The sequence below is a fragment of the Hydra vulgaris genome, chromosome 05 (assembly GCF_038396675.1).
Source record: "Hydra vulgaris chromosome 05, alternate assembly HydraT2T_AEP".
Classification (NCBI taxonomy): domain Eukaryota; kingdom Metazoa; phylum Cnidaria; class Hydrozoa; order Anthoathecata; family Hydridae; genus Hydra; species Hydra vulgaris.
The window spans coordinates 606,421-621,183 of NC_088924.1; the positions used below are offsets into that span (position 1 = coordinate 606,421).

At 27.2% G+C, this 14,763-nt stretch overlaps 1 protein-coding gene across 3 annotated transcripts in view; it reads right to left on the reverse strand.

The window, feature by feature from the left end:
* Window positions 1-14,763, reverse strand: part of LOC124807432 (6-phosphofructo-2-kinase/fructose-2,6-bisphosphatase 1-like) — a 96,584-nt gene that overhangs the window by 36,120 nt on the left and 45,701 nt on the right. For all 3 annotated transcript variants that reach the window (XM_065797057.1, XM_065797056.1, XM_065797058.1), the window contains 2 exons: window positions 9,467-9,520; window positions 6,551-6,643 (listed from right to left, as the gene is read on the reverse strand). In XM_065797057.1, coding sequence (XP_065653129.1) covers window positions 6,551-6,643; window positions 9,467-9,520 — 147 coding nt within the window. The remainder of the gene's footprint in view (window positions 1-6,550; window positions 6,644-9,466; window positions 9,521-14,763) is intronic.

The window sequence follows — 14,763 nt, forward strand, 5'->3', positions numbered from 1 at the left end:
AAACTTAAGCTTTATTGAGCTTTTTTTTATCAAAATATATAGTATACTATATATTTTGATAAATAATGACAAATTTTATAAAAAATCATTAATAAAATTGTTTATTGTTATTAGTAACAAAAAACAAGTTTATTCAATCTTTGCTTTGTATACAAAGTTACTAAATGAAACTTAAAAGAAAACCATAAAAGAAATATTTATAATTAAATGTTGTGATAAATTTTTTTATGTATCATTTTTTTATTTACCAAGCCCAAGTATATTTATTTATACAAGTTTTTATAACAATAAAAAGAAATTCCTTAAACCTCTATTAAACAGTAAAAACAAGTGAATAACAAAAAACAAAAAATTATATTTTATATTATTGCTGTTTATGTTATTTTTATTTTTATTTTGTTTTATGGTAATGATCGATTGTTTTGCTTGAAAAGCGCAAATATTGAACGCAAACGCGCTTGAAGCAAACCAATACAAAATATATAAAAAAATAAGGTCTTGCAATGTCATACTCTATATAAAATATTTATTTATTCAAAATGAATTTATTTTTAACAGCAGCTTTACATAATTAACAGTTTATGCGCTATTCAAAAAGTGAACAGAAAAATCCTTAAAGCTTAAAAAAAAAAAAAATTGATTAAAAAGTTATTTAAATTATTCTTTTAATTTTTAATATGTTAAAGGTATGGGTAATATTCAGACTTTCCAATAAAGTTAGCATACAAACCAATCTTTACCCGTTTTATATTTTAGTAGAAGATATATTTACTATTAAAGTCTTGTATTACCTAAAATATTATTAAATCTTTTGAAAATGCATTTTTTTTTATTTTTACTAAAAATTGTAGACGAATTCTAAGGCTGCATCAAAAATTTGCAGAATATATACATTTTGAACATACAAAACTTGCTGTTAACAAATACAAATCACTGGTAAAGTAAATAAATAAAATGTTAATTTTTTACTCCCTAACTTTTTGAAAATAAAAAATTGTTTTTTAGTAGCAAAGCAGAAATTAAAAACTAGGATATAATAATAAAAAAAATCATATTTTAAATAATAAATTAATTTTTTAATGCATATATTAATATTGAGAAAAAAAATAGTTTGTTAAACATTTAAACAAATTTAATATTTCATTTAATTATTTAACAATAATTTAAAAAATTTAAAGCAAATAAACATTCCAATATAATATTTCTTTATTGTTTTTTGTTAATTGAGTTATTTTATTTATGGTTGCGTTTTGCAGAAATTTATTATATTGCCGTAGTTTTGATGTCTTTAAAAAGTAAAAAGATAAAGAGAATTTAATGACGTCAAACTCACATTAAGCTAATGCATTAAGCATTCGTTATTTAAAACAAGGTCTGGTATGTATGTATGTATGTATGTATGCATGCATGCATGTATGTATATATGTATGTATGTATGTATGTATGTATGTATGTATGTATGTATGTATGTATGTATGTATGTATGTATGTATGTATGTATGTATGTATGTATGTATGTATGTATGCATGTATGCATGTAGGTATGTATGTATGTACATGTGTATGTATGTATTTCTTTTTTAGATAAGGTGCAAAAACGCATTGTAAACATAGTAGGAACTGCTCTTGCAGTTAACCTTCAACCATTGTCACATGTTGCTTCTCTTTCCCCTTTCTATAAAAAAGAGCTAATATCTCTTGTGCCATACACTCAAAATCATCCTCATGTTACTCATTATTCAACAAGTCTCATCATTTTACTATGACTGTAGATAAGTTTTCCATTCTTTTTTATCTAATAATTTTTTCTCGAACATCCACTCTTTAGAATTTGCTTCCTTTATCTTACTTTTCTGGTTAATAATTTGCAATCTTTCAAGTTGTTTGTTAACCATTATCTTGCTTTATAAACTTTATCCTTTCTCTTCCAGTAACTTCCAACTCTAGTAGTGGTTGTTTGCAGCATTGTTGGAAAAGAAGATGTTTATATAAAAAAAGATTAAGTGTCTGTTAATTAATGACTCAAAAACCTTAGAAGACTAATGGGCCGGTAGTTAGACAAGTCAGATTGCTCTCAATAATTTTTGAAAATAGGGATAACAGATGCTGCTTTGGAATTAGTTCCCTATAAAAAAAAAGTTAGAAAAAAAGACTGTTACCCCTAAAAGCACATGTTATATAGTTCTCTATGACAAGCACATATTAAATAGTTTTGAAAGAATAGACAACAGCTTAGGGGAACAATTCTGCAAGACTATACCAGGTATGTTGTCTGGTACACAAGCTGTAGAAGTATCTAAGCAAGAAATCATTTAAGTTACAGAGGTTGGATACTAATGTCAAGCAATGGATCAACCTGTTTGTCATCTGAGATTGACAGGTTTTAGATAAAACCTTTTTACAATGGTTTCTAGCAATAATAAACAGACCTCTGTTTGCTAGAGAACAGTTTGTGTGATAAATATGGAAGTAAAGATTATGAATACGGAAATTGCAGCAGCACAATGAGAAGAAAACCATGGGAAGAGTGAAGCTTGACTTGGAATTATCGAGAGGGAATAAAAGATTCCATGCCAGCCTGAACCCAAGAAGTTAAATAAGAAGCACATTTGTCAGCAGAAAGACGAAAGATTTCTACCCAAGAGCCATCACAAAGAAAATCACGGAAAGAGTCCCAGTCTGCTTTATGGTAGTTGTAAGAAGTACAATGATAGGATTCTGATGATGAAGAATGAGAAAATAGTTTTAGAGAGATCAAACTAAGATCATAAGAACCTAAGTGTGAATGTGGAGAAATTGAGCACTGGCTAAGATTAGAAATAAAACATAAGTTGATTAGAAAAGGTCAAGATTCAGATTATCTGGAAAGCGAGTTGGAAAGTTGACTAGTTGTGTTAGAGATTGAGAAACACAAAAGTTGTGGGCCTAAATGCTTGCAGAGTCACTGGCACTAGACCCAAGCCACTCAGTGTGATAAGAATTAAAGTCAGCAACAACAAGGATTTGTTTCAACAGAAGAAAAGTTACTTCAAGAACCACGAATACTAGTGAATAATAGATTTAGAAAACTTGGTGATGACGATGGTTTTTTTTGTTTTAAATTTTTTAGTACTTTAGTCACTTTATAGAACTTAAAGCACAGAGAGTAGTTAGTACAATTTTTAATAGTCCAAGTAATTGCTTTATTACTATTATTAAACATTGACAAGCCATAACAAAGGGCTCTAATAATGTGGCCTCAGTAATGTGCTCCAAAGGTATGACACCATCCATGCGCAATGTACCATTGTTACTACTTTGATACTTTACAGCTGTTAATGGAATCAGCCTCTATGAGAGCTACCATTGAGTTTAGGAAACCTTATTATTATCTGATATCAGAACCATACTATTAAGCTTTAGAGCCATGCTCTCAATAAGAGATAACAGAATGAGAAACAGAACCCACGCATTGAATATAATCTCAACATTCTAAACTGGAAACAGTGTATCTAGCACTCAACATTCAAAAACTTGTTTGTATTCAAATAAATTTGTATGAAATTATTAAAAGTTTTTTGTGGAGGCAAAGTAAGCATTTTTTTGGGATGTTATTGAATGCAAAAACTTTTTAAATTTAGTTTTAGTGTTACTTTGAGGTTTTCTTTTATTTGCCATTTGTAATTGGAAAGAGCAGTTGAATTTTTTTAGTTATTTGTGAGGGAGTGTTTGTGGTTAGCTCATTGTTTCTTCCATTCACCTTCTGATAAGCCAATATTAACTTTTTCTGGAATCTGGGTTTTGTTTGTTTATGCAATTTTATGGTTGGTGTTCATCTGGAAGCAGTTTTGTTTGTTTATGCAATTTCATGGTTGGTGTTCATCTAAATATTAAGATTTTTTTTTGTGGCTATTTATTATTTTGCCAATATTTTTGGTGCAGCTATAACTCACTTTAATTATATTTCAATTGAATAACTAATTAAGGGGGTGGGATATTGGAAAATGTTTTTTTATTTTTATTACGATTAATTTTAGGAAGAAATGTCCAACATCGGTAGAAACATATTTTCAGTATATGGAGAGGAAGTGGGGGAGAGAGCGGTTGAACTATATTAAATTTCTTTTTTTTTGGGGATCTGTCCTCCTTTTAACTTAATCAAATGTTAACTTTATTTATTAATGTGGATATAGAGTTTAGCATATATAGGGCCACTAGTTCCAAACCTCCACACAATCAAAACAGCCCATAGTGACCTTAAACAGTGCTAAGTTTCTTTTCCATGTTTCGTTAAAAAACAGCAAAAACAGCTTTCTGCAATGGTTAATGACTCTAGTGATCTTTTCACTGATGTTTGTATGGTTTTTTGAAAACTGTATTGTATTGTTTAGTACGTTAGGTGTAATAGTTGAGTAAAAGTCAATCTGGAGGAATACAAAAACGTCAAACTGGAGGAAAACAGAGTACTTTTTTTCTGGTAAACTTTTAAACAATTGCTTCGAACCCTAATCTTAACCCTTTTCCACTAATTCAAATTTAGTTTCTATTTATAATTTAGTTTCTATTTATTTTATCAAGCTATGTTTTGCTTATGTGGCAGAGTTTAGATTTTGATGGGTTCAATAGATGACATTGAACCCATCAAAATCTAAACTCAAGTTTATTGTTTTGGAATGACTCTGTGGTATTTTAGTGTTTTGAAAGCTTCGGATTTTGCAATTTTCTTTATTTATTTGCCTAAGTTGAATATGTTTGCTGCATTTTTAGTCTCAAGGTTAACAGAGTGCTCAATTTTTTGAAGGGTTTTTTTGTACGCTTTTGTAATAATTTCCTTGAGGAACTAAACATGTTCTTTAGCAGAGACTTGATATATACATATATATAAAATATAGATATTTAATTTAAAATATATATATTTATTTTATATATATTTATTTATATATTTATGTATGCATATATATAAACTAGTAGAAAATCACTTAATAAAATTCTTTTTTCATTTAATACTGTTTCATCTATAAAGACTCATAAGAAATGAATTCATTTCTGATGAGTCTTTATTGATGAAACACAGTTTAAATAAAAAAAATTTTTGTTAAGTGATTTTCTATTTATTTATAATTGCTCTGTTCTTGTTCTTTTAAGAACATTGAGCACTCTATTTTGTAGAATACATTTTAAAGTTGTTTATATATATATATATATATATATATATATATATATATATATATATATATATATATATATATATATATATATATATATATATATATATATATATATATATATATATATATATATATATATATATATATATATATATATATATATATATATATATATATATATATATAATTAAAAGCAGAAAAGAAAAAACTTTTATTATTAACCATCATAAAAGCTTTTTCTTTTTTGTTTTTATTTAAACTGCCCTATTTTGAAATTTATATATAATCAAAATAAATTTCCTAAATATTGAGCACTTTTCAACGAACAATAGTCTTGTTTTATTTTAATACAATACTACATTAAACGATATATATATATATATATATATTTTTGTTGGATTGGTTTGAGAAGGTTATTAAAATTATTTATATTATTATTTCTCTATTTGTTCATGTATTCTTATTTTGGTTGACATAATATAAATATACATAAATAAATAATAAATAAATTTTTATTTAGAAAAAAAAAAAGAAGATTTACTTGCTATTCTTCTGATATAAAAAAATCAGTTTTTTATTTTTGCTTTAGTAAAACTAATCATTTGTAAATGCAATTAATAGGGGTCATCCATTAAGCACGCCACTCTATGTTTGTCAATTCTTAACCCTTCCTTACTGATACAAATAATCACATATACCTGAAACCCCTCTTCTTCTTAAACTGTGATAGCACTTTTTACGTCAAAAATATTTTAAAAAATTTAAATGTAAATGCTTTGCAGTATTTTAAAAATTCAACCTAATAAAAATAAAGCAATAAGCACAAACGTTATGAAGTGTAAGTAAAAACTTCGACAAACTAAAGATGTTCCAATTTAAATGACTCAGATAAATATTAATAAAGTTGTAATACTAAAATAATTTTTTAAAGTTGTTCTAGGTCTAGCGGAAAGGTTTTTTCGATTTGATAACTTTCATAAATGAAATGAAAAATCAGGAAGAGTGCCACTAGTTGTTTCAAATTTTAATAATTTTTAAAAATTTTAAAATTTTAATTATATTTTTAAAATTGGTTTAGAAATCTCAACATCTTGTAAAAGTTTTACTGATTTGCAGAAATCTGACCGAAACAGCTTTACTGATTTACAAAAAAGCCTAAAAATTCTTTGAACAATAAAACAATAATTAATCTCTTTAAACTCACTGTCAAAATTATTAACAACTTAAGACAAAAATATTTTAGCTATTGCTCTGAATAAAAAAAATTTGTTGAAAAGATGAAAGAGAATAAAAAAAGTAAAAAAATGAAATAGGTAACAAGAAAAATTTATTGATCGTAACATTTAATTCACTGATTGCATAAAACCATATTTTTATACTAAAAAAAATAAAAAAATACATACACAATTTAAATAATCTAGGTTCCTCCATATTTCAACGGGTCCATTAATATATTTTGAAGTTTCTATACAGCCTTGTATAGAACTAGTCCATACCTATAACAATTATCAAATCAAATTAGTAATTTCCTCAAAGGCACACAAAATCAAGTTGGAAAATGTTTAAAAATAATCCTGTATTTACACCTACTGTAATTACATTTAATGTAATTACAGTAAAAAACAAACATTGGAAAATATCTAAAATATTTTAATGCCATTTTTTATACTTAATATTGTATTTATTTCAGATCTTTAAGAACATTTAATTTTAAATTTTAGATCGTTAAGAACAATTATTGTTAAATGTAACAAAAACTTAAAAATCTCAAACTATTATTTAAAACTTTAATTTTTCTATACATTTTTTTTTAAACCAAATAATAACAACTTTCATAACTTTCAGAATTGCTTTTCACAGAAATTGTAACCAGAAACAAACTTATGTAGCAATATTATCAATATTTAAAATATTATCGAATATTTTAAAAGACTGCGGAAAAAGTGGGATGAGGCAAAATATAGCTTTGACTGGTGGTGTAACATTGACACATCTTTAGAAAAAACATTTATTCTCTTGATATGACAAAACTATTTTAGTATGAAATACTTTTACACATTAACCATAGATAATGGTGCTATAAACAAATAAAAAACTATTAATATTATTGATAGATAAATGATTTTGTTGTTGGCACACAACTGCAAATGTTACCTATATAGGTAACGTAATAAGTGTAATGAAATATTTTTATTTGAAAATTATCATCTAGCCTTAATTTTGATAGTATTTATTTGAAAACGTGAAAAAGTGTGTTAATTTAAGATAAAAACTTTTTTTCTTAAGAATGACTTATAATTTTCAAACTATTAAGCTTTACAACATATTAGTGACCCAATATCTTTGTGACGGACTTCTTGGTGTTTGGTTCAACTTCTAAAACAACTAGAAAATTTTTTGAATCTTCAGGCTCAGATGCTTTGCTTATACCATTATTATGTAACATCATTAAGTGTGGATTTTAACTTTCTGCAAGTGTCGGTTTTAGATCTATTAATCGATAACTTAAGTTATAATAAAAGATTTTAAGTTATAATATAAGATTACTTAAGTGTGTCTTGAAAGACGAAATTGGACACTAGTTTTTGCACTGAAAAAGAAAGTGCTGAGTGTTAAAAGAGAGCACAGAAATGAAGCAGGAAGAGTGTATGATTGACTTGAATGAGATTTTAAATTTAAGTGGTAAAAAAAAATTTAAGTGGTTTTTTGTTATAAAGTGAGCAAGTAGCTGTACTGCTTTCACACTTAAAAAACGATTTTTCAAATAAACCAATCCATTCCTTGTTATCCTGGCAGGGGAGATAAAAATTGGTGATGCAAGGAGGCAAAATAAAAAGACAGTGTTGAGTTAAAGTATATATTTTTCTAAATTTCTTATTTCAATACACTGTTTAGCATAAAATGTTAAGCCCAAGTTAACGTTACATTAATTTAAAAAATTGATTATTACTGTGTTTCTAGGAGTGGAAAAAGAGAGGTAGAATTTTAGTTTTATTCACACCCTACCAATTGATTTAGGATTAAAAAAAAAGTGAAAATACTAGTGGTTAGTAGGCAGTAAAAATCATTATTCTAAAAGAGAAAGATTAAGATACACTAAGATCAAAAAAGTGTGTGGGTGATTGTTAGATCAAAAAGGTGGGTGGTTGTAAGATCAAAAAGGTGTGTGGGTGGTTGTACAAAAACAGATCTTTCTTTTAACAACTCAATTAGCACGCTAATAGAACTGATTAGATATTTCTCAGTTAGTTTTGCAATTCCCATCTTTCCCTAATCCCCATCATGTAATACATTCAACTCTCTTTGGTAACAATAATTATAAGCTAACATGTCTTGATGAATTGCTCGACTTGCTCTTCTAAGCTAGTTCATATGTTTCCCATTTTTTATATTGTGCAACAAAGTTCTATCAATGGCTCATTGATTTGATATTGCTCTTCCACACAAAAAACCTAATATGTGTGACTTATTCTTTTTCTGTGATGCTCCTGTTATGGCTATCCCAAAGCAAAAAGAAACAAGAAAAATTAATAAGAACGACATCATTTTATCAGGATTCATACCTAATACTATTTGAAATGATCAAAGTAGACTTTGTTAGTCAAGAAGAAACACATAGTTTTTGTCTCAATTAATTAAAAGTAGTTATTTGGTTGGTTTTTAAAATAGCAAGGTTTTAAGGCTCCAGGATAAATCATCTATAATAAGGCTAAATCATTTATAATAAGGCTAAATCATCTATAATAAGGCTAAATCATCTATAATAAGGCTAAATCATCTATAATAAGGCTAAATCATCTATAATAAGGCTAAATCATCTATAATAAGGATAAATCATCTATAATAAGTCACTTGCTCAAAGTACAGAAGATACTTTTAGCCCTAGTGATACCTATTGAAAAGGAAATAACTAAAAAACTCTAATAGAAATTTTCCTCCTTAATGTTTATATTTTCAGTTAGAGCAGGAATCAAACCTCAGAAGTTTTGATTCTAAGTCAGTTCTCTCAGGGTTAGGGTTAGGATTAAAATTCTAAAATTAAATAATTTTTAAGTTAATAACAAGAATTGAAAAAAATCTAAACCCTCAGACCTGAAAATCTACTTTAGAAATGTCCTTAATAATCAACACCTTTTAACCTAATGATTAACAAACACAACTTCGAATGATTATTAAATACAGCTTATCCTAAACATAACTTTAACTGTTTAACATTTCAATTAAAACTTATTTTTACTATTGGAGATTTGAAATTGTATAAAATTTATTAAAAAACAATACTTTAAATTGTAAACAATAATCATTAAAATAAAAAATACCCGAAAATTTTGTAATGATTCTTTCTTCATATACTCATTAAGTGCTGAAGCAAACTAATAATGAATTTGTCAAAAAAATTAAAATCAATAAAAACATTATAAAAGTAAAATGCAATTATAGACTTAAATTTGGTTTATTCAGAAAACTGCATCTGCTTATAATAACATTTTTTAAACTTAACTGTTTATAAAAACATTGATTATACCTACAAGGAAAGTTTGAAACAATCACTCACCTAAAGCAAGGAACTTGAACTAATTTTTTTCACTTCTGTATATATATTTATTTAATACTTTTGATTACAATGTATTTAAACCTGGTAGAAAAATATTTATACAATACTTAACTTTTTACATGAATAATATATTCGTGTTCTAAGATATATTTTATATAAACTGCAAATCTTTTATAAATAAATGTTTTTTACATTTAGCGATTCTTAACTATTAGAAAAATCTTTGATCTTGACCCCAGCGTATGCCTTGCTTTTAATGCTTTTTCTGATCTCTTGATACCATTTAATCTTTGAAATACTAAAATTTGATATATTCTCTTTTATGACAAAAAAACTTTACCCAAATTGCATCTTTCATCACTTTCACTTTCATTATTTTTTCAAAAAATGATAATCATGATTATTAAAACGTTGCATAACAAGTTTTTACAACTTTAAATTTTAAGATTTTTAAATTTCAGATAGTGGTTGAGAAATTTATTTATAGTATTTACTACACTTTATATTATTTACACTGAGAAAAATGCATAAAAACATCTTAACAATTAGTAACAAATTTGAAAATGACAATCATCATTAAATACTTCTGACAAGTTTGAAAATCGCAATCATAATTATTAAATAGTCCTCTTATTTGGTAATATAAAGTTTTTAAAAAACTTCTATAAAAAATTAATACACTTTTAAGGCAACTAACAATAATTGTCTGAGAAATTTAAGTAGAATATGGCATGATAAGAAAGTGATGTTTGGTAGAGTTTTTTGTCATAAAAAAGAATATATCAAGTTTTAGTATTTTCATGTTAACTTTATTTTTAGATATATTATTACGAAAAAACGAAACCTGGTGTCTTTTAAATGTTATTGCTAAACATTACTTTGAGATATTTTAGCAATTACATGTAGAAAATAAGCTTACTAGAAAATATAGCTACACTTTTATAAATGTTTCAAAATCTTAAGTTATACAATACTATTATACTAAACTTTGAGCAATAATTACTCGGCACATATCCTTTAATAGTCACTTATAAAGTGACTATTAAAGTTATTGGGATTAACTTTAGTTCTATGAAATTAATTTTAATTCTATGAAATTCTAATTTTATTCTAAGAAAAATGCTCAAGAGCAAGCAAGTGATGGAGTAACTTCCTAAAACTCATATTTACACTATGTTCTGTATGAGGTAATCTATAATGGTTGTGACCTTAGACTTAACATTAAATGTAAAAGATTTTAGGTTTTCTTAAACACATTTCTCTTATTTCGTTAACAGAAGTATATATCATGATCATTACGGGCTTAAGCAATAAAAAGCCTACAGAGTCTTAGAAGCAGCTTCTTTGAGTCAAAATTTAAACTAACATTGTTGCAACCTAGATAAATGTAGTTTTGCTAAGCAACAGCTATTTCACAGCCTTAACATAAATGCTTATATAAACTATATTGATTTCAAACATTTTTAGATTACTCTTCATAAAATTTTGTACTATGCTATTACATAGAGAATGATGATTATCTCTATTCAACAAATTATTTGATTAAAGAAGCATCTAAAAAAAACTCATAATATCACATTTCACTCCAGCTGACACTTTGTCATATTGATTTTCTTAATACAAAGGTTTATTGTAATCTTATCTTTCATATAAAGATTCATTGTAATCAGGTCAAAGTTAGGGTTAGGTTAATATTACCTTTCATATAAGGGTTTATTGTAATCTTACATTTATAGTGAAAATAAAATTGCTTTGTAAAGACCTTCCAATAAGATGCCATAATAAAATGGTAAATCATATGAAATAACATAAGCCAAGTCTCAAGCTTAGAAAACTATTTTAAAATTTAGCAAGAAAAACATCAGCCAAAATACAGCACAACAGCTAGTCTTGATACTTAAAAAAAAATACTTTTTAAAGTCTTCATAGAAAATAGCTGGCAAAACTATCTGGCTAAAACCTTTAAGCCAAAATGCAGTTTTTTCATGGAAATCTATATATCTTCACCAAATTATATATAAGATCCTCATCTTTACTTCCTATAACAAAAATGGTTAATTGCTGAAATAAGGTCAGCAAAATCAGTGCAGCTCAAGTGGGTTGATTTATGCCTTTAAATCTAAATCTGAAAAGAATAACAAACTAGAGAAACTGTGCAAATAAGGGAAATATTAAGAAACCTCTAAGAAAAATCAATCATATGAATTTGGATTAGTTTCATATCAACTGCAGTAAAATTGATGAATCAAACAACAGCTATCCCTTGAGAAGGCTTCATAAAGAACTCTCTAAAAAAGAGGTCATTTACATTCTGATTTCCTTAGTTTATTTTATAAATCTTTATAAAATGCAATTATATTTGTAAATTCTACTTTCTAAAATCTTTATTCAAGTCTAATTTATGTTAAGTAACTCCAGAAAAGGATAGTATATACCAAGAAATCATTAACACTATAATTAACCTAAATCATACTAAAAAGTGATCTCACAAAGAAAAAAATTTAAAGAAAAAAGAAAAAACAAGATAATACTAGATTTATCAATGTATTATCTTGATGAAGTTGATTAAATATATGACATTGTCACAAACTTTTGTGGTAAAAGAATTTCAAATGAAAATGGAGATCAAATAAATAATGCAGGTAAAGTGTAACTAAGCAAAACTATCTTGTTGAGTGAAACAATGGCAGTTATTTGGTAGTTCAAATTTTGGTTTTAGAGAAAGGTTTTTTCTAAGACTTTTGTAGAGTTTTATCATGTTTTTATCTGACTTAGTTAGGCAAAGCAAAAAAAAATTATTATTTAGTATCATAGTTTCAATGGGAATAGTTTAAAAAAAAGTAAACAGAAAAGAAAAAAATGTAGAACTGGCAAATTAATCGTTATATATCGCTAAAGAGCAAACATTTTGCAAATGAGAAAAAATTCCTTTAGATAAAAATCATAGTTGCTTAAATAGCATTTTTTTTCACTCAGTTCCCTTAAAACATTTTATAAAACAATTAAGTAACAAAGTAATAAAATGTGGGCTACATTTTTATCAACTAATACAAAAAAGCACACAATTTTTTTTTGCAAAATAAGTATTTAGATAAATTCATGTGAATGGAAATTTAAACAAAATTTTGATTTGAACATTTAATTATATAAAAAACTTTAATCTAATATTTGCTATTGTCAAAGTATTTACTTCATCTTTTGAATTCTGTGATAAACCACACTGATCAATTCATTGTAAATTTTTGTTTAGTGAAACTTTTGAACCAAATGTAATTTCATATATTATATTTAACCAGTATATATACTATATAATACAATATACTATATATATATATAAATATATATATATATATAAATATATATATAAATTTATATATATATATATATATATATATATATATATAATGGGTCTACATAAAGTACGAAATATAGCTTACTACAGCATTATTACAATATTATTGCAAATTTGTATGTCTAACTTAGCATGAATGAAGAGTTTTATAATTCATATCTTCTTACTTCCTGTAGAATGTTTCAAACTCTATTTGTGTTTTCAGGAATTAGCACAATGTGCTGTGAATTTTATGCCAAAAAAGACTCGTTAGAAATGTTCAGTGTTTGGAATAGGAGCCGGTATTACAGAAGCAGATGCGGAGATAACTAGTTACAGATTACCAACAATTAAACAAGTGCTGCGATGCTGCATGTTCCATCAACAAGATGGCCTGTCTGTAAAGTGATTGAAACGTGACAGTGCAAAAATTGTGTTGAAGCAGGTCATTCCTTTCCTCAAGAAAGCAAATATTCCAATAATAACAGAAAGGAAGGCCAGTGAAAAAATAATTGCACTGTCTGAAAAGAATGCAAAACTTTGTGAACTTCCTCTAGATCATCGTTCATCATTGTCAGAACTTGCCAAGCTTGAACAAATGTCAGAAGAACTCAGTTTGAGATTTCCACTGTGGGTAAAAGATGCTGACAAAATCATGAAGAATGATGAAGACATAAAGTTTTTAGAGTCCATGAAGACAAATTGCAAACCATCATTTGGCTCCCATGACAAGAAATTGGCATTCCAGTTACAGTGAAAGAAGGTACGACAGCAAAAGCAAGAAGGAGACTTAGGGCAGAAGAAGCGTAGAGCTCTCTAGCAACAGCAGCGAGGAAAGTGGTGATCAAAGTAAATGTGATAATGATAGTCCTTTCAAGACTTCTAAAAAGAAATTGGTAAAAATGCACTATCAAACTACTCGCACTGGAATGGCAGCTCATATACTTTATAACATTCTCAAACCTCCAAAAATTATGGCTTTGGCAACAAGAATAAAAATTTCTCCTGCACAACAGTCTGCACTCACTGAGGCCATGATTAAAGAATCAGGAAGTGATGCTAGCAAAATTGCAGCCGACAGGTCCAGGCGTATGATGAATGATGAAATTGCACCTGGCTCTTTATCAGTTTAGAATCTCAGTGCTACCCTGCACTGGGATTCTAAACTGATAAAGAGCCAGGCAACACATGACTTACAGGAAAGACTTGTGGTCGCTGTTGGCAACAACACTAATGTCAAAGTTCTTGGTGTGCCTGCTTATCAACCAAGAACAGATCAGCAATCTGGATATATCATCACTAATGCTAAAATGCAGTTGTTGCAGTTTTGGAATTATGCTGAGTCAATAGTAAACATCCCTTTTGATACTACAGCCAGCAATACCAGACATGTCTGTGCCGCATGTGTGGCCCTGCAGCAAAGAATTGGCAGCCCATTGCTCTGGTCTGGAGAAGTTATTTTAACACACATTTTTAACGACATGCACATTGAAGCATCAAAATCACCAGTAATTACTGTATTTAGCACATTTAAGAAGCATTTTGACACAGTTCCTCATGAAAGCGACAAGACACTAGGTCCATTTGACCCTCGACCTTTCTCAAATAATTCACAAACTATTTCTCAGATTAATATGTGGAAGGAAAGTGCAGAAGCAGCTGCTGAATCTTCCATAGAGCGTCAGCGAGAAGACTATAAAGAATTCAGTGAATTATGTTTGCTGAACCTT